This window comes from Xiphophorus maculatus, chromosome 12 (assembly GCF_002775205.1).
Source record: "Xiphophorus maculatus strain JP 163 A chromosome 12, X_maculatus-5.0-male, whole genome shotgun sequence".
In the NCBI taxonomy this organism is placed as follows: domain Eukaryota; kingdom Metazoa; phylum Chordata; class Actinopteri; order Cyprinodontiformes; family Poeciliidae; genus Xiphophorus; species Xiphophorus maculatus.
In genome coordinates, this window is record NC_036454.1 from 24,214,855 (window position 1) to 24,238,973 (window position 24,119).

General features: G+C 40.0%; 1 protein-coding gene across 1 annotated transcript; it reads left to right on the forward strand.

Annotated features, from left to right (window-relative positions):
• Positions 1 to 7: 7 nt before the first annotated feature.
• Positions 8 to 23,667, forward strand: mfsd3 (major facilitator superfamily domain containing 3). The gene is made up of 6 exons (XM_005804379.3): positions 8 to 142; positions 591 to 1,390; positions 12,508 to 12,655; positions 16,757 to 16,857; positions 18,806 to 18,915; positions 22,100 to 23,667. Exons 2-6 carry the CDS (start codon positions 697 to 699, stop codon positions 22,304 to 22,306), a joined length of 1,260 nt encoding a protein of 419 aa, XP_005804436.1. The 5' UTR covers positions 8 to 142; positions 591 to 696; the 3' UTR covers positions 22,307 to 23,667.
• Positions 23,668 to 24,119: the final 452 nt, after the last annotated feature.

The following is a 24,119-nucleotide window of genomic DNA, read 5'->3' on the forward strand; positions in this document are numbered from 1 at the left end:
CCTGTCCGGCTGGTTATCCGCAGAAGGGGGATGGCCGTTCTGGAAGCTAGTACCTGGCAACCTCAGGACCCAGCCCAGCGCTGTAAACAAGCGGAGGACACCCAGCGGCTAACTCAAGCTGCAAGACCCAGCGCTTCTCTCTGTATGTGTGAAAGTGCCTCCTATAGCAGCCGCAGAGCTGCTCTTCATTACTTTTTTTGTTACAACAGCGCCTTCACTAATGCTGACACGTCATATAAACGTGTTTTAAAGAGTTAACCCGGTGCAGATCTAGCCCGCTAACCGAGTCACAGCAGTTTGTCAAAGGTCTATTTAGAAATGTCACTCTGCGTGTGTTGTGATGATGCACATTAAATGATTAAAACGCATGTTTAATTGTGATACTGAATGAGCAAAAGGGTGTTTGGCTTTAAGGAAGCCGGCGGGGTAACGTTACTAGACGTAACTGAGCTGTGCAGAGAAGCAGTAAAACAGCGGTGAGCAGCCAACCTTATAAGGCTGCTGGAAGGACTTAGCCCCCTAATACATCATACAGACCGAGTTCACCTTGACTAACCTTGATCTTTCCATCTTTGTTTCTCCTGTTTCAGGTCAAAAAAGTTGCAGTTCGCTCGAAACACACCCTTTAATGTGAATACTGACCCATGGACCAGTTCAGAGTCTGCTTCACCCCAGAATCACTTTTGGAAGTAGATCATGAATGACAAACTCGTCTTCCTGGGCCTGCTGTACTTTGTCCAGGGTATTCCCTATGGTCTCCAGTCTTCTCTGCTTCCTGTGTACCTACGTGGAGCCGGCCATTCTCTCACACGCATTGGTTTCACCAAGATCCTCTACTTTCCCTGGGTGCTGAAGGTACTGTGGGCCCCTTTGGTGGACCGAGTGGGAACCAAACGTCGCTGGCTGGTGGGGACGGTGTCTGGGCTGGCGTTGACATGCCTCTCCAGTGCTGCCCTGGCTCCAGAAGCACACATCTGGGGTGTGGCGGGGACTCTGCTGGCCATGAACACCTTCGCCTCTGTTCAAGATATTGCTGTAGACGGGGCTGCCGTTGGGCTGTTGAAAGGACGCGGGGAGCTCGGACTGGGCAATACGGCCCAGGTTGTGGGATACAAGGCTGGATCAGTGTTTGCCGGTGGTGGGCTCCTAGCTGTGATTGATGTGGCTGGATGGAGCTGGATGTTTATGCTCCTGACATTTGTGTATGCAGGCGTGGCTCTGTTTGTGTGGGGGGCCCCTGTGCTGGACGATGAGAGCATAAAGCAGGCAGATGGCAGCAGGAGGGGGGGGCAGGGAGCCGAGGCTATGAGGCCGTGGAGGGTATGGAGGAAGCTGATGGCAGTGCCCGGCACACCTTGGACAATCTTGTATGTGCTCACATACAAACTTGGTAAGTCTAATCACTATGCAAATGTGTTTCCTGTTTTAACAAGCAAAACTTTACATAGCAACGGATGTGTGCATACAGTGTGTTCTGCTGCTTAAACTTATTGCAATGAAATTACCAGAGTGTCATTATTTCACTATGTTATTCATGCTGTTAAGGAAATAAATACGTCTTACTTAAGGTGAAACACTGAGTCATTTAAAAACGAATCAAAATTAAATTTTGATTATTGTTTTATTAAGAAATTAAGCAAAGAATATAGCAATGACTCCGCTGGCTAGTCCAGGGAAGTGAAGAAAAGATGAGGGTACATCTCTTTTAATATCCACCAGCCCTCTTACAAAGTTTGGAGCAAAAGGGAGTATCCCCCCAGTTTCAGTTTACGTCACAACTCTGGTATTTGCACCTGCAGACTGTGACCCTGGATGGTTCAAACCCAGTTCAGAAATACCCTTTATTATGTGTTTCCAGCAAACTGCCTCCAACACGAAGGGTGCTTTATAGCTAAAATTGATTGCTTGATTGATTGACATAAAACAGAGTTTGACATAACAATGCACCTTTAACTTGGCTGCATCAGAAGCCGCTCAAAAAGCGAGTTCAGTGGCCTAACCAGTGCTGGTGGTAATTTATGGTGAATTCTCTACAACCAGCCCTTTCCAAGTTTTAAAACCAGTAGGATTTAACTGATAAGCTTGACGACAAGGCTGACTACTACTAGCAGATGCAGGCTCTCCATTTTCATATTTAGAACAATCTTTCAACATGTTGACAAAAAAGATTGGATTATCCGAGAAAGATGTTTAATTTATGGAAAATAATTAGATGTGCTACTTGACTTTGTTTTTACTAGTCAATTCCAGTCAGCCATTTTGGATTTTTCTTCCCCAGCTAGAAATTTGACCCGAGGAGACCTCTGTGTTAATTTTGGAAAGCTCCTAAGTAAATATTGAAGAAATAATATAGCTATACTTATTCAATCAGTCTCACAATGACAATTGGTAGTAACTTTTCTTCTCTTTGTTTTTATCATAATATCAAAAGTTTAAAGTGAAATTTTCCTTTTCTATTCCAGTATTTCTTACTACGGTGACGCCTGTAAAACATTTTTTTTTTTTTACTGCAGTTGTACCTGTTACAATAAATCTGAGGAAACTACTGTTTTATTCAACATATTGTGAAGACCCACAAGGTATTCACTTTGATTATATCAACTTTAACATGTGAAGAAAAGACCTGATAAGAAACACACAAACTGAGTAACCATTGCATAAAGACATAAAACATGTTACCAGTTTCGATTGGGAACCCCAAAGCCATCGTTCCCCAGCCACTGTTCGAACTATTCAGAAGGTTTCCTTAAACTAAATAATCAGGTTATTTATTATAATAAATATTCAGATTTCTGAAAAAAGTTGTTCCAACATCACATTTTAATTTTATTGTACTGAAAATGTACTTGCATTCATCTATTCTTCAGTATTTCCATCAGTCCATTGAACTTTCCACCCACCTGTCTATACATCTATGGTTCCACAAATCCATCCGTGGTTTTTGCATACGTGTCATGTAAAACCTGAGGAACATCTACATTTGTATTTTAGAGTTGGACCTAAAACTGAAACTAAAAACCTGGAAATTTGCGTCTCGAAAATATACAGCATTTTGAAATGAATTATGAGAATCCTGTGTTCAGAAATGCATCAAGAACTGAGAAAGGAAATTGATTTACCCTCTTTAAGCTCGTATAATTATGTATATATGATCACAAAGCCCACCAACAAGTTGAAAGACAGAAACAAATTTGATGGAGCAATCTAATATTTAACTCAATCTGTTTTTCCTCATTTTCTGTTTGAAGGTGAGACTAACAAATTTGTGGTTTTGGTTATTTTATCTTGATTGGTGTTGCTGACTGAGACCTCTAGATCACCACTAGATGTCACTGTTGGTGTTTCACTAACAACCAAACAGAGCCACCAGTGTATTGCTGAAGTGTGTGGAAGTAATTGTTGCAAGCCAGTTTGTTCTGTCTCCTGTGAGAACACTAAGAAATACAGACTCTGGTCAGACGAAGCAGCTTCTGGTACTCAGAATGAGCACAGAAAGTGACTCCACAAAGCGCCATGAGCTCCTTTCAGTTTGCTAACTTGTCGTCAACAATAGAAAGTTGAAATCTAAGGTGGTCCCGTAGAAGTTAAGCTCGAGTGTTTGGTAGCGAGAGTTAATATGACCAGAGTTTGGTTTTTGGTAGCAGAAGGGGATTATGTGAGGATTAGAGCGTCTTTGTGTCTGTGGCGTTAAGAAGCTGAAATAGAGGAAACCATGCATCTTTGCTGATGTGTACTTACATGTATGTGTGCAAGTGGGTGGTGGGAATCTAATTGTCTCCTCAGATTTGCACAGTTCTTTCCTGTGTATGGGGTATGGATGCATACAGCTTTGTTTTTTTTAACAGTGTACATGAGGGTGTCTGTTTTTTCTTTTCTTTTTTTTTTTTTTTTTAGTGTTGAGGTTGGCTCAGTAATCGGATAATCCCCTGCAGACGACACTGCTAGACAAAATATGAAGACTGGCTGGACCCCCTAATCTGTCTAGGAGCAGCCCTCCACCCCCCCAATGCAACACTCTCTCTGATCCATGAGCTCACACATGAAGGCACACAACACATCGTTGTTGCTCAAGAATACAACAGTTATCAACTTTAGCATTGTCAGTGTATATATTGGTTTCCTTCTTTGCAGTCATCACATTACAGAATTTCCCCTTTTTGCTATTTCAATGCCTGCTATATTTGCATCCCAGTCCAATCTATATATGTATCTTATAGTTTAGATGAATCTTAAATGTGTGGCCTATGTGAGACAGTATTGTTTTTGTTCAAGGGGGTATGTGGATATGTTTGTGTGAGACCAGTAATCTGTCTGTCTGAACAGTCCCCCTCGCCCCCAAACACCTCTCATAATAACACGCATATACAAGCACAAAAACCCCTTCTCCCTCATCTACCACTAATGAACTCTGAGTTTGCTCTGCTTCCAACTCTGTGGCCAATCATTTGCTGCCTCGTGTCTAAACGGTGACCCTTGTGCCATCTGAGGCCACCAGCTTGGTGGGTGAACTGTCTGGGTAGGCCGACAGACAAGGGGGAGAGAGGGGGAGGGAGGTCGCCCAGGAAAAATGGGAAATGAGCCAGGGTAGAGGCGAACAATGAAGGCCTGGAGTTGCAAATACTTTTCCAAAATCTCATCAACCATGCTTTCCCAAAACGTGGTAGACATGGAGAGGTATAAGATTCTCAAGGTACAATAACATTCAGTTAAAATAACGCAGTTTCACACTATATCTGTGTTTATGTGGGGTGTAACGAGATCTTGTTGTACAAGATTTAAAGATATTAAAGCATCACAATATTGTTGAAATGACTGCCACTATTCCAGAAATGGGCAACTCCAGGCCTCAAGGGCCGGTCTCCTGCAACTTATAGATGTATCTCCACTTCAACGTACCTGAGTGAAATAATGAGGTCATTAGCAGGACTCTGGAGAACTTGACTGCACTTGGGAGGTGATTCAGCTGTTGGATTCAAGTGTGTTGGACCAAGGAGATATTTAAGAGTTGCAGGACACCGGCCCTCGAGGACCAGGATTGCCCACCCCTGCACTAGCCAGTTGCCGTCAGCTTGTCTTCATTTGATGAAGTTGGGATAGAAAATGCCCCAGTTACTCTTAATTCACTTGATGATCAGCATTTTGGACTTCCAGTAGGAATTATAAATGGCAATGGTGAGAGAGCACTGGAAGTTGTGGGTGATCTTAATGTGTGTTAGTCTAGAAGCACCACAAACTTTTTAATATATTTTAATAATTATAATAACTATAACTGAGATGCTCATAAAGTACATTTTAGTTTAAATACATTATTGTCACATTTCACATTGAAAAGATAACATCTGGACCATTTAAAGTTGATGCAGCATGCACAGGAACCAGAATGTGAAAAATACCCACTCTAGTTCTAACCAGAACTGAACATCTGACTAAGTTGGAGAACCATTTAAGTTAAAGTTGAGGTATTTCAATAGAGAAAAACCTAACAGAGTCTTGGAGTGAAGACTGGAGAAGAGGATGAATTAATAAACAGTCACCACATGGCTCCTCCAGTAAGGCAGAGAGCAGAACTGCAATAGAAGTAAACAAACTTAGCCTTGTTAATTTACATGATCACTTTAAATGTCTTCAGGTTTAGGTTAGTGTGTTCACCTACCATGTCCAATCTGTCATGATAATACACAATATTACACAATGTAGGCAAATGTTGGATTGACTCAAAAATGCTTGGTGCTCCATCAAACTGTGAAACACACTTTGATCACTTTTGGACATCTTTTTTCGTCCTTATGCTGTACGATGCCAGGTCAGAAATAGTGATAAATCCTAAAAGCAACAAAGCTTTAAAAATTCATTTGTGTCATTCCCAAACCAGGAAATACCAATCCTGTTCAACTGGACCCTCTTCCCTACATGTTTTATGTTTTCCTTCATCAGTAATCGCTGATGCCTTATGTTCTGGTCTGCATGTTCTTGAGTTCTCAGTGCCATAAAGAACTCCTTGTGTCCAAGTGTGTGACAAAAGACTAATATGCATTAGGCACTGTGAAATTCCATATAGGCAGGTTTTATGCCGTCCCTAGTGAACCTGAGGAGCTGAACAGGTTCGTGTGTATCCCTGTGGACCTTCTGTTTGTGTACGTGCATGCTGCATTGTCCTCATACATGTAGACTGTATGAAGCTGCCTTCATTTACCCTGTTGTTGGCGGAGAGTTCTAATTTTGTTCTGCATGGTGACTGTGTGTCCTCGGTGATCTCCCCGGCTCTGACATCTCTTTTCTTTAAGCTGTCACAGGAAGGTCAGGTCTTCGCCGACCTCGCACGATCGTCTTAAACTTTTTATTTCCCAGCTCCACTCCATAGGAACTCCTTTGCACGTATATACACACCTACACATGGCTTCAACCTTAAACCCATGTGCCTGAACGTACCCATCGAATGCATTACCCTAAAATCACTTGTGTATGTATTAGCTTGCCAGATACTGTGTTGGCAAAGAGATATCAGTATATTTCTAAGACATACAATAGCTGGTCAAACTGTTTTTTTAGGCTATGTGTGGCGCTACATGCACCTGATCAGAGTGTGGAAGTATGTAGCGATGTGTTATGACTAACAATTATACAATAACACTTTTCACACTTTTGGTTGTTCTTGGGGATTAATGCAGCAGCTGACATGTACTGGGTGGCCAGGAGGACTGATTTGTCTTTGGTTGCAGAAGCAAAAACTTCTATAAGGGAAAAATTTGAAGAGGTTATAGAGAGAGATATTCAGTTGGCCTTATTGAAAACCCTTTGACAATTTAGAAAGGGGAAATGGGGACCAGTCCACCTATCCAGGTGCTCGATAGCGTAGGAAGGGGTATCTGGGTGGCTTTTAATTGCTATCTGATCCTTGTATGCCTGAAGCAAGAGCTGTGTCTGTATTCAAGCTTGTTCCCAGTTTGGAAGGAGACAGCCTGGGCTGCCCCTTGTCACTGATCCTGTTTGTGGTGTTCATGGACAGGATCTTAAGGTGCAGCTGCAGAGACTTTAGTGTGCACTGGAGCGGTTTGTAGCTGAGCTCAAAGTGGCTGGGATGAGAGATCCTCTAACTTTGAGGCCATGGTTCTCAACTGGAAAAAGATGAATTGTCCTTCTGTAATACAAACCACTACAGGAGGTCCTTGTTGCCATCAGCATGCACAACTCTTTGACGAACATTGGATGAGTTATAGCACTTCATTTTCATGTGGGATTTTTGAATTTGAATTTAAACTTAGAAATCAGTGCATGTTTTACCTGTAGCTGTCAAAATGTTTTATAGGTCACATTCCATTTAAACTCTTGTCCAGTTGGTCCCACCTGGCTCTGTTTATGTTCAATGAGCTTACCCTCGTTTGCTTCAAGGATCATCTTTGTAGCAAAATTGCTCACTCCATCCTTTTTTTGTGCCGCCAGTGGACAGACACAGATCGATTTTACATCAATCTGTGTAAAATCGATGAAGTAAGACTTCTGAAGTCGTACTTCAGAAGTCAGAAGTATGACTGACGACAGTAGTCAGTAAAATAGATGTAAAGTTATTATGTTTACATATTTTCTTTTTTGCTATTAAGAAGTGCTTTTAAGTTAACTTTTTGGCATTGAAAAACAATGGAAATTTTAATTAGAATTTATTTTCCTTTCATGTTTTATTTATTTATTTTTTTTTTAGCTCAACAACTTATTTTTGTTTTGTTATTAAAGCCAAGGACTGAAAAGTGTTTTACTTTGGGATGTCCCACTCAGGACTGTTTTGTCTCTGATGCTCAGACACATTTTAGATTAGGCATTAACGGCTGGACGAGCCTAATCTGACACTACATTAAAAAAATATAGAAAGTCCATGACATGTATAGGTTTTTTTTTTGTACCCTCCAGGGGTCTTTTGTGGGCTCTAGTGTCCCTTATATGACAGTGGGCTGACATTAAACGGGGAAGGAGAGGGGGGAAGACATGCGGCAAATATCGTCGGGTCCAGGAGTTGAACCCGCGACGGCCGCGTCGAGGACTCAAGGCCTCCAAATATGGGTCACGCTAACCACTACGTCACCACGGCACGCCCAGACATGTATAGGTTTGAAAACCCCCTAAATTATAAGTTACGGTAAAATAAAGATGATCTGGTTGAGGCTTCAGTAAATTAAAAACTTTCAGAAGATGTTTACAGGCACAGCAGTTTACAGAAATATTATTGTACCTGGTGAGGAACATTTAGTTTGTTAGAAACACAGATTTGTTACAGCAAAACACACAACCTAAGCACAGTTTTGCAAGCCATGCACATGGTAGCAGGTGATTTGTTTTCAGAAATTGTTTGGCAGCTGACAATAAATCACAAACAATTGACCAACAACAGTAATTGGGAGTTTAGTCTCATTTAAAAATGTCATTATCGGAACCCTGCATTGTTGTTGCAAAAGTTTAGAAAATGTTATTAAATATATTTGTGTGCTTACAAGCTTTTTAAATAACCAGGATCAACAAAACACCCCCTTCCTAATGCTTGTCGCTCTTTTAACGGTAAATAGTTTTGTCTGACTGTGCTGTCTGTAAACACAGTTTTCTTTGAGCCTGCCATCCCTCTTCTGTTTCCTCTTCACTAACCTCCTAACAATGTCTCTGTTCAGCTTCCCCTCCTCCTCCTGCTTCTCTGTCTGCAGCCATCTTCATCGCTGAGTGCTATCTTCTCACTTGCGTCATGTTCTGTTTGTGTCTTCCTGTTCGTGATTGTATGATGCTCGTTTGCTGCATCGGTTTTCTCCTATTAGTTCTTTTTTTCCTTATTGACCTATTGCTGTTTCTGCCTCATTAATCTCTTTCATTTTTTTGTGTGAGCCTCTTCTCACTGATTCCCTTTTTATTCCGATTTCTGATGTCTTTTCCCCTTCCTTCTTCTTCACCGTTTTTCTATTTACTTAATATAATAGAGTCCCTGCTAAAATAGACAACTCTCGCTTGGAGAATAGTTAATGGGATAATGTACTTGTTCATATTTGTCTATATTTCCAACCAATACTCCATGTGTAAAGAAATTATTAGTTGAACATACAGAACTTTGAACTAAACAACAGACAATGAAGAATCACATCATGTTTACTTTATTAACAGAGTCAAAATATTGAAGATGCAGTTGGTAACTTTTATTTAAAAAAAAAATATTTTTTACATGTTTGCTTTCCTTACATAAGAGGAAGGAGCTGTAAATGCGCAGACGAGTAGGCATGGCCACCGATGGTGGCGGATAAACTGTTGTCCTGCAGGTTATTTCTCCACCATTAGTACAGCTGCAGCAGACCAGCAATCTTGAACTTGTATGTTGCGAGTGGCGGAGGACGTGAGCAGCGTGTACACAAGTGTGATATTCCTCTGTTAAGACATTCCTCTTGGCTCTCATTGGTTGTTTCTGAACAACCAATGAGAGCGAAGCAGAACAATGGGCTTCTGCAGATCAGGACCACAGGAGTAGTTAAATTTTTTCTCAGATTATCTGTATCATATTATACTGTCAGCACACAGTGACTGTTTTAACAGATATGTAAAATATTTTTGTAAAAGATTCCTACTTCAGATTTAAATCGACTTTTGCATCTCAGATTAGTCATTACTATTACTAAAACAGCAGACTTCATGTCTTCATGAAGTCTGAGAGATGGAAAGCTCAGAAGGATAAAATAATCTTGCTCTTTCTCGCTCTCCTGCAGCCTAAGTAAGACTTAGACATGTCCCAACATGTAGCAGAAAATACAGTTTACCTTCAAATATCTACTTTCTTACTTTTCTAAGCATTGATACTAAAAATTGCTCATGTTGAGTCTCAGCAACACTGTGTCAGGATCTGTGTTTTTCTGTGTTTATTTAGAGTTTTCTGTGTCTCCGTGTTGTCCTGTTCTCCCCTTGATCATTCCCAGGTGTGTCTCGTTTCTGTGATTACCCTCTGTGTATTTAATGCCACCTGTGTGTCTGCGTCCTTGTCTGGTCCTTGTCTTGTCTCGTTTGTGCGTGCTGTCTCTCTGTGGTTCCTGCCTCCGTATAGCTAGTGCTACCTGTGTTGAGCCCTGGTCTCCGCTCTGCAGTGCTGCCTCGTTTTGGACTTTGTGTTGGCTTTTTTGTCATTAAATCATTATTATTCATCTAACCTGGTTCCATCGCGTCTGCCTCACGACTCATCCACACCACACCTCATGACACACTGATGCATGTCGAACAAGAAATGATGGCGCCTAATATGGTGTATTCACTGTATTGAAAGAGATCAGATTTTTGAGTTTTTAGTTGGTAGTGATTCTTTAAAAAGCACCACACATGCAATAGATATTAAAATTTTGGGACAAATCCTTACATTTAGGCTGAAAGCAGTGAATGTTTGCTTTTTGCAACATTTGTAACATTTACTGAGATAATGTGTTATCAAAATGCATAAGGATGAGGAAGTCATTTTGTTTCTCTTAATCTTCCTTTTCCTTTAAATTCTCTTCTTGTCAGCGTATTTGGGAGAGGTGTTTGTTGGTGCTCGGGTAGATCACGTATGATTCATTTTCAGCCAATAAAATACAAGAGGGCTAGTATTATGTCAATCTTTTTATTCATTTATTTATTTTGCGTATTCTACTCACTCCACTCTGTTCTTTAGATCTGCTGTGATGAGAAAGATCATTGTGAACCTGCAGTGTTTTCTCTTTTCTCTCCGACTTCATCTCAAAGACGAAAACCAAAACACACTCGTCTGTCGGAAGGCGAATGTCCTATCTGATTGGTTAAATTAACATTTATGACAAACTTCATGGCACAGTCAGTCCCGTCTGTATGTTGAGCATGTGTAATCTGCCAGCGGTAACACATGAGTGACAGAAGTGAGAGACGAGCGTTTGCTACAGAGAGAATCCACGTTTCCTCCCCAGGTTTCACGAAGGTTGTCACACCATTGTTACAGCGGTGACACTCTAATTCTGCTGCTGCACTCCCAATCACTGGGAGTCTGTTTCATCTGTCTTTGTTTCCCCGTCTCTTTCTCTATTTTTGTTTGTCTCCTGGCTGACTGAGTGAGTGAGTCGTCGGTTGTGTTGCGTCGTCTTTGACAGCAGTCTGGGAGCCAAGCTGTCACTCATGCAGCTCCTTGGTCCCACTGTCTTTCTGAAGTCAGTCTCCATTAATATAATAACACTGTGTAGTCGGCACCACTGAATATTTTACTGTAATGTTCCACAGAACATTACCCCCACACTCAACGCCACACAGAAGAAAGTCGTACTGTCTGACAGAAACTTTTTATTTTGACTGAAAGGTCTTTGTGAGGTCTGTTTCATCTGTGGAAGTTTCTGTGTTTTTTTGTTGTGTTTTCTCTTTTGAGCTTTAGGAAAAGTGCTAGGCCCCTTTTTGATAAAGTGACTGAGGGTATTCTTTTTCTTGTCGGGCATCTATTATTGACACTTTCCAGGAATAGGCCTAGGTACGCGGCACATCGATGCGCTTCGTTTAAACCTGCAGCCGTCATCTCCGGAAAAAGTGTGTTCTTCGGGTTTGCAGGCTAAACAGCTTGCTCCAACCTCCTCACTGCGTTCGACTTTGATATTTTTATTGTCGATGAAAAGTCGGCTTGTTTCGTGAGAAACAAAAACAAAATAAAAAATTTTTTGTCACTTATTTCAAAAAGTGAAACCTATTCCTTACACAGAGAGTGAAATATTTCTTGCTATCACTTTTTGTAATTTTAATTATTAAAGGAAATAAAAACTCTCAGGAAATCAAAATGTTACATAAGATCAATAAATAAGGGATATTTTAAACAGAAAGGTAAAGCTTCTGAAAAATGTTTTTATTTGTGTACATTCAGTTCTTGGTTGGGCCTCCATTTAAATTACTGTAACAATGCGGCGTGGCATGGAGGCGATCAGTCTGCAGCACTGCTGTGGTGAGGTCCAGGTTTCTTAGCAGCCTTCAGGTCAGCTGCATCATTGGGTCTGGCGTGTTTTATTACTCCATACATATGGAGTTTAATGATTTAGACACTTTGACTATTTACCATTTAAATACTTAATGATATTTTGCTTGACAATCCTCTCAAGGCTGCAGTTGTCCCTGTTGCTGTTGTTCCTTTTCTTTCCACACTTTTTCTTTCTACTCAACTCTTTATGAATATAGAGAGTTGATACAATGCTCTGCGTGCAACCAGTTTCTTTAGCAATGACGTTTTGTGGCTCTCCCTCCTTATGGAGGATGTCGGTGTCAAATCAGCAGTCTTTTCCATGACTGTGATGATCCAGACTGAGGGACCATTTAGAAACATTTGAATGTATTACATCTAAATCACTTTCGGAGAGCAGCGATAGATAAAGTTGAAGTTTTTTTCTGATATTAACCTGAAAAGACAGATTTTCTCACCAATAAGCTTCAAGCTTGAACTGCTGTCTTGTTCTGATTTTCCTCTTTTCAGTCTCTCATCTCACTTTTTGTGCCTCTTTCCCATGTGTCCTTTTCTTTTTCCAGGTGAGCAGGGTGCTGTGACCATGTTTCCTCTTTTCCTCCTGGATCACCACATGACAGCCAGAGAGCTCGGCTTCTGGAACGGCGTCGTCGCTATGGGCTTCTCCATCTGTGGCTCATCCCTCGGAGGCCTGCTGCTCGCCCAGTTCAGGTAGTCGTCATCGGCAGTGAGAAACCGCTGTTGATTGTCAAATTATGCACTGTTGATTTAAGACGCTTGGACGACATTATAAATGACCTTCAGCATCAGCTAATTTGTAGGGCGTAGTGACAAAAACATAAAAGTTCTGGTGGAGATAAAATATCCAAAACAACAGCAACCATGCTAAAAATATTCAATATGATAAAAAGTGTGTATGCTGCGCTCTCATCATGTAAGATATTGTAATCATCTTTACCTTCTTCCTCACCTTATTCATCATGCAGATTTCCCCTTTAACATTTCTTCATCACTGTTGCTTCACTCTATTGGCTTGTGTGTACGTACGTGCTAATGCGTGTGTGTGTTTGTACCTTTCTCTCTCTCTCTTTCTCTCTCTCGGGGTGTGTACGGTAATTTAAGTAAACATTGCCTTGTTTGAGAGCTCAGGGACCCCCTGTGTGGCGTGTGGTGTGAGAACAGCATGAACAGCAAATCCTTTACACACACTCAGGTGCACGCAGAATACGCATAAACACACACACGCACGCGCACGCACACCCCTCAGTTTGCAGAGACAATATAGATGTAGCTGAATGTAGGTATTAGATTTCCCCACAAATGCTAAGTTGTTAGACTGACTTATTATGCTGTGAAGGCTGTGAGGAACTGAAACCTCTCAGTTGGTTTGCTAACTCTGATGACACACTCAACATTTAAAGCCTTTTTAAATTAAAATGAGAATTTATCTATTCCTTCTGTTAATCTAGATTTTGATCAGTTTATCTAGCTTTATATTTATATTGTCTTCCAGTTCCAGTGTTAAATGTTCATTAAAAGTTAAAGTTTATTGATATTTGAGAATGTGGTCTTGCATTATTATGCCATTATCAGTATATTGCTTGAAAATGGCCTCAAAGCAAGAGTATTAGTGTTTATCGCAACAACTTCTGGGACAATTTATCTTCCAGCAAAACTTGTTATCATGACAGACCTGATGCAGAGTACTGCGAATCACAATATACACTTGAAACACAGATATGCAATGATATTACAGAGGTAGGAGTCTTTACATTGTTTTAATTCCAACAATATATCCAGATGTTCCTTCTTTTAAAGTGAAGCTTGTTTGCTGTTTTTCCAGTTTCACATCAAATTGCATCAGGTGATCACTTGGCAGCAAATGTTCTGTGTTTCTCTGGTTAATGTCGACTTGTGGTGTCTTTTTATCCCACCTGCCCGTATCTGTGTCAGTATTGTATGTGTATGCTAGCTTGCCCAGACCTTTGTTCTCTGCTCTCTCTCTCTCTGATGTCAGCCTGTTTGGTTCTTTCCCTTCGTGAAGGAACACTAATAAACAAAGAGGAAACCTCCAAAGGCCAAACTTTTCTAAGGGCTAAAGTGCTTTGAAAAGATGTCATTGTGATACTTTGCCTTTTGATCCTTCGCGCTGTCTCCATCTCACTTGTACAGGGAATAAACGGTTCACACACCACTAAAGGCAGAAAACACTTGGAGCTATGTCATCTTATTGTGTCATTCTTCCAAAGATACAGAGGTATTTTGTGGATTTTATTTTATCTAAGCTTGAACCCACCAAGATGTCTTTTGAAATGAGAAATGACCTCAAAACGGCCTCATTCAATACCCTCAGCTGTAATTTGTTTTTATGTATGAGATAAATGTGTCTGCTGAGCTCTTATACAGCATACAGCAAATGACTTGATACATTTGTAAAAATTGGTGAAATATTGATAGGTTGATGCTTATTGTTCTTTATAAATAAGGCCAGAAAATTCTTAGTGTGTTGCATTTCTAACTATTCTGTCTCCAAACATGTCGCTATACTTTATGGTGCATTGTTTATAGAAATCAAACATCTAATTAATCTCCATTCAGTTTATTTGTGTTGAACAATTCACAATGAATTACCCCTCAAGGCAGCTCACAGCTGGACACAGAACTGAATAAATAGCATTTTGAATTCATATGTAATTATATGGAGTCACGTTTAGTACAAATGCAGATCAAAACAATCACATTTATCCTGATACAATCCAAACATATAGTCAGATTGTCATCTAGTGCCTACTTGGATCTAAATTATGAAACCCTGCAATATTACATAATCTAGAGTCAAAATTTCTGCAATCTTTTAGTGCCGATTGCATTGAGCCATTGATGCTGCAGCAATCTCTCACCCAGAGCGAGCGTGTAGTGACAGTGGAGGGGAGCAACTTTCTTTTAACTTAAATAAATATCCGGCTAAAATAGACTCACAATAAATAGGCTAAGAAGAAGAAAACAGATTAAAACAAAAGCACTAGACTGGGAGTACTTTCTATGGGACATAACAGAGTTAAAGGCAGAAATTTCTTTGTAAATTAATTTATTCCGGAAAGACTTGCTTCTGTACACAGAACTGCTAGGTCATGACTAACACACTGCTACACGTTTCTCCTCTGTTTCTCCTGTTGTTGCTGTCCAAAGGACCAGTGCACCAAAGGCTTTTAAATATATTTTTGCTGATTTTCTGCTTTAGCTTTGTTACCACAGATCTAAATGCTCATTATTAGTATTAAACTGCCCTTTTGCTACTGCAGAAACCTCTTGGTTCTACTCACTTTAAAGATTGAATAAAATAACCTGGTGGTGTAGCTAATTATTAAAGGTAAAATTTGTTTTCCACACAACATGTAATGACCCGAAAATCTTTTTTTTTTTACTTTTACTTTATTTGTATTTTTCAATATTTGAAAATACTAGTAAAGACTTATGTGCCAATAAGTCTTTAAAAGTTCATCTATACCATTTAGTTTTCCGTACCACCCTGTGCCAGATGAACACTTTTCCTTCCTCACCTCTTCTTCTCACCCCCGCATTAGCACACAGAGGCGAGGTTGTCCAGCAGGTTGTGTCCCACGTCTAAAAGCCCAGTTGGAACGTTTATCCACTCCACCATCAGAAACGGCTGAGTGGTCAGTCAGGGACGCTCTTTAGAACCACCAGCAGCAACCTGAGAACAAACCTATTCTTATCTGGGCCTGGCCTGTGTAAGGTGGCAGCCAGGCGGGTTTTCTTTCTCACACACACACACTCTCTCTCTAGCGCACAGGCACACACTTTAGCATCTCTTGAGAAAGCTTCTCAACTATCATTGAGAAAGGAGGTAAAGAAGAAGCAAAAAGAGGAATGTCTTTAGCATGTGAATGGTGCAGGCTTGGTTTTCCAGTCAGGATGTAGGTGGAGGCGGGGCTGAGAGTGGAGAGAGGGAGTGCAGTGGAGAAAATAGTGTATTTGTGTTAATTCTAATGATTTTCCACAAAAATATGAATGAAAAGGAAATTTAATACCTTCTTAAAGGTTGTTGTTTTCAAAAAGTACTTTTAATCTGACAAACCAGCCTTGTCTGAACACATATTCTAATTTATTGAATATGACTGTATCAAGCAAGGTTTGCTGTCATTTTAAGTATCGCCGATCAATCTAAAAATGAGCCACGTCTCGGTGGATCTCCATGGAAAGGAGTAGAGTGGTAAGTTTGGCGTAGACGCTTCACTTACCGTCTTGAATTAAATATTCTGCTTTGCGTGACAGGCCGTTCTTCCTCACAATCTTTTTTACACATAAATAATTACATGCAGAAAAAGCATAAACAAACACACACAGTCCTTTTGAGTGGCAGGTATCCTCTGAGTGATTGGCACTGTTAATCCCTGTTGTCACATCAACAGTGTGAGTGCCCAAATGTGTGTGTCTGTGTGTTTGTATGTATGTTAACAGTGATTAATTATCTCTCTCACGCTGAGGATCTCCTTAGGTTATTGATTACGTCACGAATCAAACCCACAGGGGGATGATTTCTTTGCACTAACAGGGAATCAATTAGTGTCTGGGGACTTGTTTACTTATGCGCTTGCTGACATGTAAATGTGTGTGTGTGTGTGTCCATGAATGTGTGTTAGTGTAATTGTATGAGATACAATAAGGTGTTTAAATGTAATGCTACGAACCCCGAGGCGTCGTGGCGTACACATCATGTTGCTCGCCGATGCACTTCTAGCTCTTAAATCCGTCTTCCTGAAATTTGTGTTGTTGCTTGTTTCTCCTCAGCATCGGGGCGATGATGCGACGGGTGTTTGTGTTGCGTACCGTCAGCATGGTCTTCCAGAGTTCTTTGCTCACTGTACTGGAACCATCGCCGCTCATGAAAGGTGAGAAACTGGATGGAAATCAAAACAGACAATATTTCCAAACAAGATATAGTTTCAAAGTTGTCATGGCTCATCCAGAAAATCCCTGGGATGAAAAACAGGCAGAAAACTATTACTGTTGCCAAGGCCCTCCGAACCCCACCTCTTATGATTGTACACAATCAAAGGAGAAAGAAAACTGCTCCAGTAGCTTAAAAAATGAGATCTGAGGTTTGTGGTAAATAAGTTAGTTTAACATCTTTCTGTTCACTTAAAATTATTTTAACCACATTTCAAAAATGAATTGGGCAAGACGAGGTTCATTTGGATAGTCCCATTCATATTCAGAATAGTTTAACTGCTTCAAATTAAAAACAGATCAGAGATAGGAACCTCCCAATGAAGCAAAAATACAAACAAGTAAAAACAGCAAAGTACAATATATAAAAATATCACATGATTATGTGAAAAGCACAACATATTGTATATATATACAGTACAGACCAAAAGTTTGGACACACCTTTTAATTCAATGAGTTTCCTATATTTTCATGACTATTGACATTGTAGATTCACACTGAAGGCATCAAAACTATGAATAACACATGTGGAAATATGCACTGAACAAAAAAGTGTAAAACAACTGAAAATACCCCTTTTATTCTAGTTTCTTCAAAGTAGCAACCTTTTGCTGTGATTACTGCTTTGCACACACTCTGCATTTTCTTGATGAGCTTCAAGAGGTAGTCACCTGAAATGGTTTTCACTTCATAGGTCAACCTGCCCTGTCAGGTTAATAAGTGGGATTTCTTGCCTTATAAATGGTCATGAAAATAAAGAAAACCCATTGAATTAGAAAGGTGTGTCCAAACTTTTGGTCTGTACTGTATATCAAAAGATCATATTAATTTAATAATGGGAATGTTTACTTTTTCACTTAAGACCAGGTCGGTTTAGATACTTTTTCTCCCCATAAATTAACTAATCATTGAAAACTGTGAATTGTATTTAGTTAATTATCTTTGCCTAAATAAAAAAAAATACTTTGATGATCTTATCCATTTAAGTGTGACAAAAAAATAAAAAAAGACATTTGTAAGGATGCAAAGACTTTTTCAAAACTCGGTGAAAGTAAATAAAAACTACAGAGACCTTCAATGGCCACACTATCATATTGTGTGACCTAAACAAATGAGTGCTGAAATTCAAATGTGAATGTGTATTATATATTATATTGTGGACATTGACACAAATGGCACATTCGATTTCATTGTGCTGCCAGTCTAGCGGTGTTTAGCATTCACTTCTCTGCCGTTTATCTTTGCCAAAGACTTCGTCTTTCCTATCAAGGCTCTCACACTGAAAGTCGAGGCCCGCCATCCCGCCTCCGTTCCAAAACCCGACAAAGATTTCAGAAAAGTTAAAGGGGAGAGGGGAAAGAAAGAGAAAGAAAACAGAAAAACATTCTGTTTCAGATTTTCAATATTACATGATAACACTCTGCTTCCCACTCTTCCAGTCTGATCAGGCGGAGTATCTGTGTGACTCCAGCAGCTTTGCATCGCTGACTGAAGAGTCTTATTCTGCAAAAACTCCGGCGTCTTGAGTGAATAATTCAGTGTTCGTGGGAGCAGAGACAGATAGGCTCTGTGGTTCCTCTGTGTTTCCCCACTAACATTGCTCTGCCACTTCCCCTCAGAGGATAACACTACATGTGTTTTGGAGATGTGTGTGTGTGTGTGTGTGTGTGTGATTTCGGGGGGTAGACTTTACTCCTCAGCTGCTTACCTTTTTCCTCCTGCTTTATTTCTTCACTTTGACATCTACATAGAATAAGTATGAGAAGTAAAGATGTAGAAAACACAGTAATTCAGCCTTTTCCCTGTCAGGAAAAGCACCTTTTTTTTGGGATGCAGATGTTTTGTGGCTGATTACGATCCACTTTGCCTGCACGTGTTTGCTTTTGCAGGAATGGCAGTCCTGAGCATGAGCGTTCAGCACTTCCTGGGTGGTCTCATCACCACGCTCACCTTCACTACCATGATGCATTGCACTCAGAGGGCCGAGGAAAGCATACAGGTAACAAAGACTTCATTCACTCTGTCTTCCTCTCGTTGTTTTGTTTCTGGTCGTTATCGTGTTATTCGGCAGCGTTAGATCATATCCTGTGGCTTAACAAATCTTTTTATGTGCTAGAAATAAAGGCCGCGTTCTTGTTTTTTTCTCATCTGACTTGGCTTTCTGTGCTGTTTTGTAATGTGAAGTAATTTCCTTTCGGGGTTGTCAGAAAAGGACTGTGCCACACCTATTCCCAGCTCTACCTGCCTCTTCTCACCAGCGGTTTCCACCTGTGAAATCTCAAAATGAATCCCAAACCCAATTTCTGTTTATTACTTCCTTCTTCTGGCGGATTTCTGCCTCCAGCTACCCGACTAAGTTTTCTTTTCTTCATTTCGGACGAAATGCTCTTTTTTTTCTGACTCCCAGCATCTTGTTCTCCTCTCTTGATTTCTCGACTTTGCTGTTTCTCCTTTTGTCCCTGCCGTAACTGGGCCATCACCGCCTGAAGGTGATCGCTGTTCAAGCAACCGTCACTCAGTCAATCTCTGAGGGTGACAAATTATAACTCGCATTGCTGTGGCTCCTCGCGTGTGAAACGAGAATAAAAGAAGAGACACCTGCTGAGCAGGTGTCGTAAAACAAATTCAGATAAACGGCAGTAAACGAAGACAAAAATGTGCTGATCAGAGCTACAGTTAGGTCTGAGGGATATGGGGGCAGGTAACTTTGCTTTTTACCTGTTCAGTTTGTGAATCTACGTGCCCAGAACAGGAACGCATTAGCTTGTCTGAGCTCGATGTGTGTAGCATGAACGTGTTATTGAAAGTAGTGCTATCCAGTAACAGAAAGCTGATAGTGTGAGTGCTTGCTAAGGATACCCAGGAGAAAGAAACCGAATCTGTTAAACAAGTTGCTCAGAATAAAGACACTCCACTTAGCTTTGGTCACGCAGGCTCTCAGAGATCTCTGCATCGGAGCGCTGCCACAGTCTGCCGGCAAAGTCGCTCTGGGCGCCGAGCTTCTGAGCCTGGCCGACAAAACCGTAGATTCTCACATTTGGAAGCAACAAGAACATTGTTTAGTCAGATTCAAGTAAAATACCAGTTGCTCCAACATTAACATGTCGACTCTGTTTAGTTTAATTATTATATCCGAGTCCTTCAGCTACCCTGTTTCATCAGATATAAATGCCATAATGTACAGTGATATGAAAATACATACTTGATATTCTGGATGAGTCACTGATGCTCTCTGGGAGTCATTTTGGTAAGCTGGTTCGCCACTCTTTTCTGTTTTGTGGATATTGACTAACTGCGATTCTCTGTGATCTTTTCCAAGCCTCCAGACGTCATTGACTGTGATTCTTATAATTTCACGTCTAGGGGCACGATGTGTTGCTTTTTAAGGTATTTTAGGCGCTGTTTTCAGAGACACCGTAACATATTTGTTGCCGCTTATTTACACATCAACAGAGATTGGAGTCTCCTAGAGAGGAACCTTTGGGAACATCTCCCACAGAGGTTTGAAGTATTTCACAGGTGTGATAGCGCAGCTGCAGGGTGAGGCGTTTTGGCAGTCTCGTCTACTCATTGACACAGTGCCGTCTAAACTTGAAACTTTTTGCCAGTCAACATTTGAAAATACCGGCACCTTCCAGTCAGCTTTTTTGCGAAAACAAAGCCGTAGCCTAGTCCAGCTTGGTAAGCAGGCTCTTTCTAAGTTATTTTTTGAAAGTGCAGGTCAATAACCAGACCTGTTGTGGCTCAATACATCCAGTCATGTTTAGATAGATTTTTTTTCTTTAATAAACAAAATCAGAAATTAAAAATTGCTCTTTGTAGTTTTTCAGGTTATCTTTGGCTTATTTCCAAACATTGTTCTACAGACAGTGTCACAATGCAAGGTGTGTTGAGTGTTTGGAAAAAGATAAAATGTGATATCTCTACTTTTCAAGTTTTTGAACTGCAAAAGAATTTAGCAAGTTAAAATATTTTTTAGTTAGATTTATGACAGTGAGGGCTTCTTCACATTAAATCTTTTGTTTAGATGATGTGATTGTTGATGTGTTTATCAGTTTTAACTTTTGCATACAGTCTAAATGAGGAACTCATCTTATTCAAATATCTCCAGAATCTCTGGTAGCAGTCAGTCTTGCAACGAATCTGAAGAAACATCTGACTGAAAATGCAAAACTATACAACCCAGAGTGAATTTTTGTGAGTAAACTGTAAGAAATCTGTCGAAGGAAGTTGGATCAATGTAGAGAAAAGCCACATGTAATTCATAATTGACATCTTAACAAGGAGGCATGTATCAGAGAGGAAGCCACAGACTGTAAATGATTGAATGAAAGTGATTTATTTGTATAGTGCAATTTATACAAAAAGTCATCCGAAGTGCTTTACTTGAAAATTACGTAAGAGAATCACATTTGAACCAAAAAAGGTCAAATATATTAAACATGACATAAACAGAGAGGTTGAAATGTAAATTTGAAACAAATTAAATGCCAAGACTTGAAAAAATCCAGATAAAGCAATTTTTGACCTTTATATTAAACTGGTGCAAACAATAATGTTTTCAGTCAGTTTCTGTGCACCGCAAGTTTTCAGGGAGTTTGTTCCATTGCTGAGGAGCATAGAAAGTAAAATTTACCTCCAGTTGATTAGTACTGGATTTGTGAACATGGTACAGGATGTTTGCTTGGAGCCAAACACAGATGTGACGGCCTGAAGAAAACAAATACATTTAAACCCTGATTGATGATATGAGGTTGAATGTCTGGTGAAGAAGTAAATACACATGTCCACACCAAAACGTAACATTTTCTTGTTTCACCAATTGAAAGTAGTTAAGATGAAAATTTTTAGGATAACGATTTTCCTAACAAAAGAGCTCTAAAATGTTCTGTTGAGTGACAAAGCAAAATAATGGGATGAAAATTGTGAGTTTTCTTCTTTTTTTCCTGGATTTTTAAGTCACTTCTTTTCATCTTTTGGTGTTTTTTTCCCCTGAACATTTCAGATTCACCTTTTCGTCACGTCTGCAGTAATTGTTTCTTTTTTACGAAGAAGCACACTCTACTGATTTTTAGTAGTTAATGTTAAATCCTCACCTCTAACAGAATGTTAAAGTAGACGCATTGAGTAGAAAATGTAATCTTTTGCCCGTGTTTGTCGCTCACTCTTCACTCTTCTTCTAGGCCACCCACTACAGTTTCCTGGCGACTCTGGAGGTTCTGGGGAAGCTGATGTTCAGCGCTTTGGCCGGCGGAGTGGTGGACTGGTGTGGTTTCCAAGTGGCCTTCCTCTTCTTCCTCACCCTGTCGGCTGGAACGGCCCTGCACGTGTGGACGGCCACCTTCACCGGCGCTCTCAGGGAGAATCAGCTCAAAGAGCAGCCCAAATGAGATCCGTCTTAAACGTTTACATTTAGGGCAAGTCCAGGTACATTAATAATGGACCATTGGAGCTCGACTACGAATATTAAGGAAACAAACTTTGTAGAGTCGTAAATCAAGATTAGTAAAGTTATTTCATATATCAACAGTCTTAAATAAGTATCAGCCATTCTTTAATGGAGAAAAAATGCTTTCCTTTAACCACTCTGTGACTGACTGCTGTTTTGTCATATTTCACAGCCAGAGATGGCCTTATGTTTTATTTATTTTGTTTTGAACATATCTCAAATAGTCTTAAAAAGCGTAGTTAGGTGGTGAACCTTCGGGATACAGTGTACATCTTAAATATGATGGAAGTACTCATAGCTTGATGGAAGATGGTTTATTGTGTTTGGTAGAGACATAAAATATACTGAAAGTTTCATAGTAGCTTAAATTAAAGGGAAATATAATCAAAGCTTATTATCAACTGAGCCAGTTTCATATTGTTATACGTCAGCAATAAGAGCTACAGCCAAAAGCAATAGTGTTAGTTTATTTTCTTATACTGTACTGTCTATATATATATATATATATATATATATATATATATATATATATATATATATATATATTCTCCTGTGTTGTATGGTTTACAGATGTCTGCTCTTTAATCTCTGCTACCTCGCATCACCACTGTAAGGTACGACACAGATACACAGAACATAAAGTAACTGCATAAACCCTGAGTGCATACACAGACATCCCGTAATGTGTTAGCTAAAACAAAACGTGATTGTAGTTTGTCTTGAGAAAGAGAATAAAAGTGTAATTTAGCTCTTAAGCAAAGGGCTTTTTTCGTGGGTCGTAAACCATACATTGTCAACCCTTATGTTGTAAATTCCCACAAGTGTCAGAGTACAACTCACACTTGTAGGAAACATCTGCCTTACACACTGCATGGTGCCATCTAGTTTTATTTATTTGACCAGACTCAATAAGAAAGTCAGCTTTCAGAAAGAAACTTGAATGACCAGACTTACTTGGAAGTTAAAGTTCCAAAATCGCACTGTTTTAGTTTGTTTTAATTTCTGTTTTTAAACATGTTTAATGCACAATAACTAATAATAGCTTCTCTTGTATAGCTCAATAATAGCTGCATAGCATAAATTGTTCCCTCAAGTCTTAGATTTAAACAGGTTCATCCCAGCAGGTTCTGTAAGAATACAGAGAAATCCTGTAAGTAGGCTTTGCTAAAGGAAACATTGGCCACTTGATTTCTTTCACATCATGCGAAAAAGACAATGACATTACATATCTAATTATGTAGCCATCTGTGGAACATGAGCGGCAAAGAAAATCTTTGAAATTTGCACAAAAATAAAGCTGCTGGGGACATTTCTAAAGTGTTTTTTTGTGTGCGTTTTATTTACCTCTCCCCTTCTCTGGATCTTATCAAAATTTTCGTGTATCCTCTCTTAAGGTCTGTTTGTGGTTCTTCCACTTTTAAAAGTCCATTGTGGCTTCTAGCGGCCCCGACTTACAACACTGGATCTCTGCAGAGGTTGTGGCTGACGGCTACGGGAGTGAATAGGCCCCATGTCACAGCACCCGCAACGTAAACAGCTCTAATGACACAACAAATGCTGTGAAGGAGGATTAGGCCGGCTTACACGGCCCGTCAATACACCTCCACTTTACATGTTCCCACCCGGCCTCATTATCTTGGCTTTCCTTTTTTTTTTTTTTTTGTTATAGTGGGACTGAGAGGGGAGGGTTTGAGGAGAAGCTTTTATTCGCTCCTCCTTTTCTGAAAAGAACATTCACCAAGAACAATGTGTCT

Bases quoted from the DNA above. Each gene is read 5' to 3' on its own strand.
- mfsd3 (XM_005804379.3), top strand. From the start codon at position 697: ATGAATGACAAACTCGTCTTCCTGGGCCTGCTGTACTTTGTCCAGGGT. The intron at 1,391-12,507 runs GTAAGTCTAATC...TTCTTTTTCCAG, and splicing joins TGTGCTCACATACAAACTTG to GTGAGCAGGGTGCTGTGACC. The intron at 18,916-22,099 runs GTAACAAAGACT...CTCTTCTTCTAG, and splicing joins GGGCCGAGGAAAGCATACAG to GCCACCCACTACAGTTTCCT.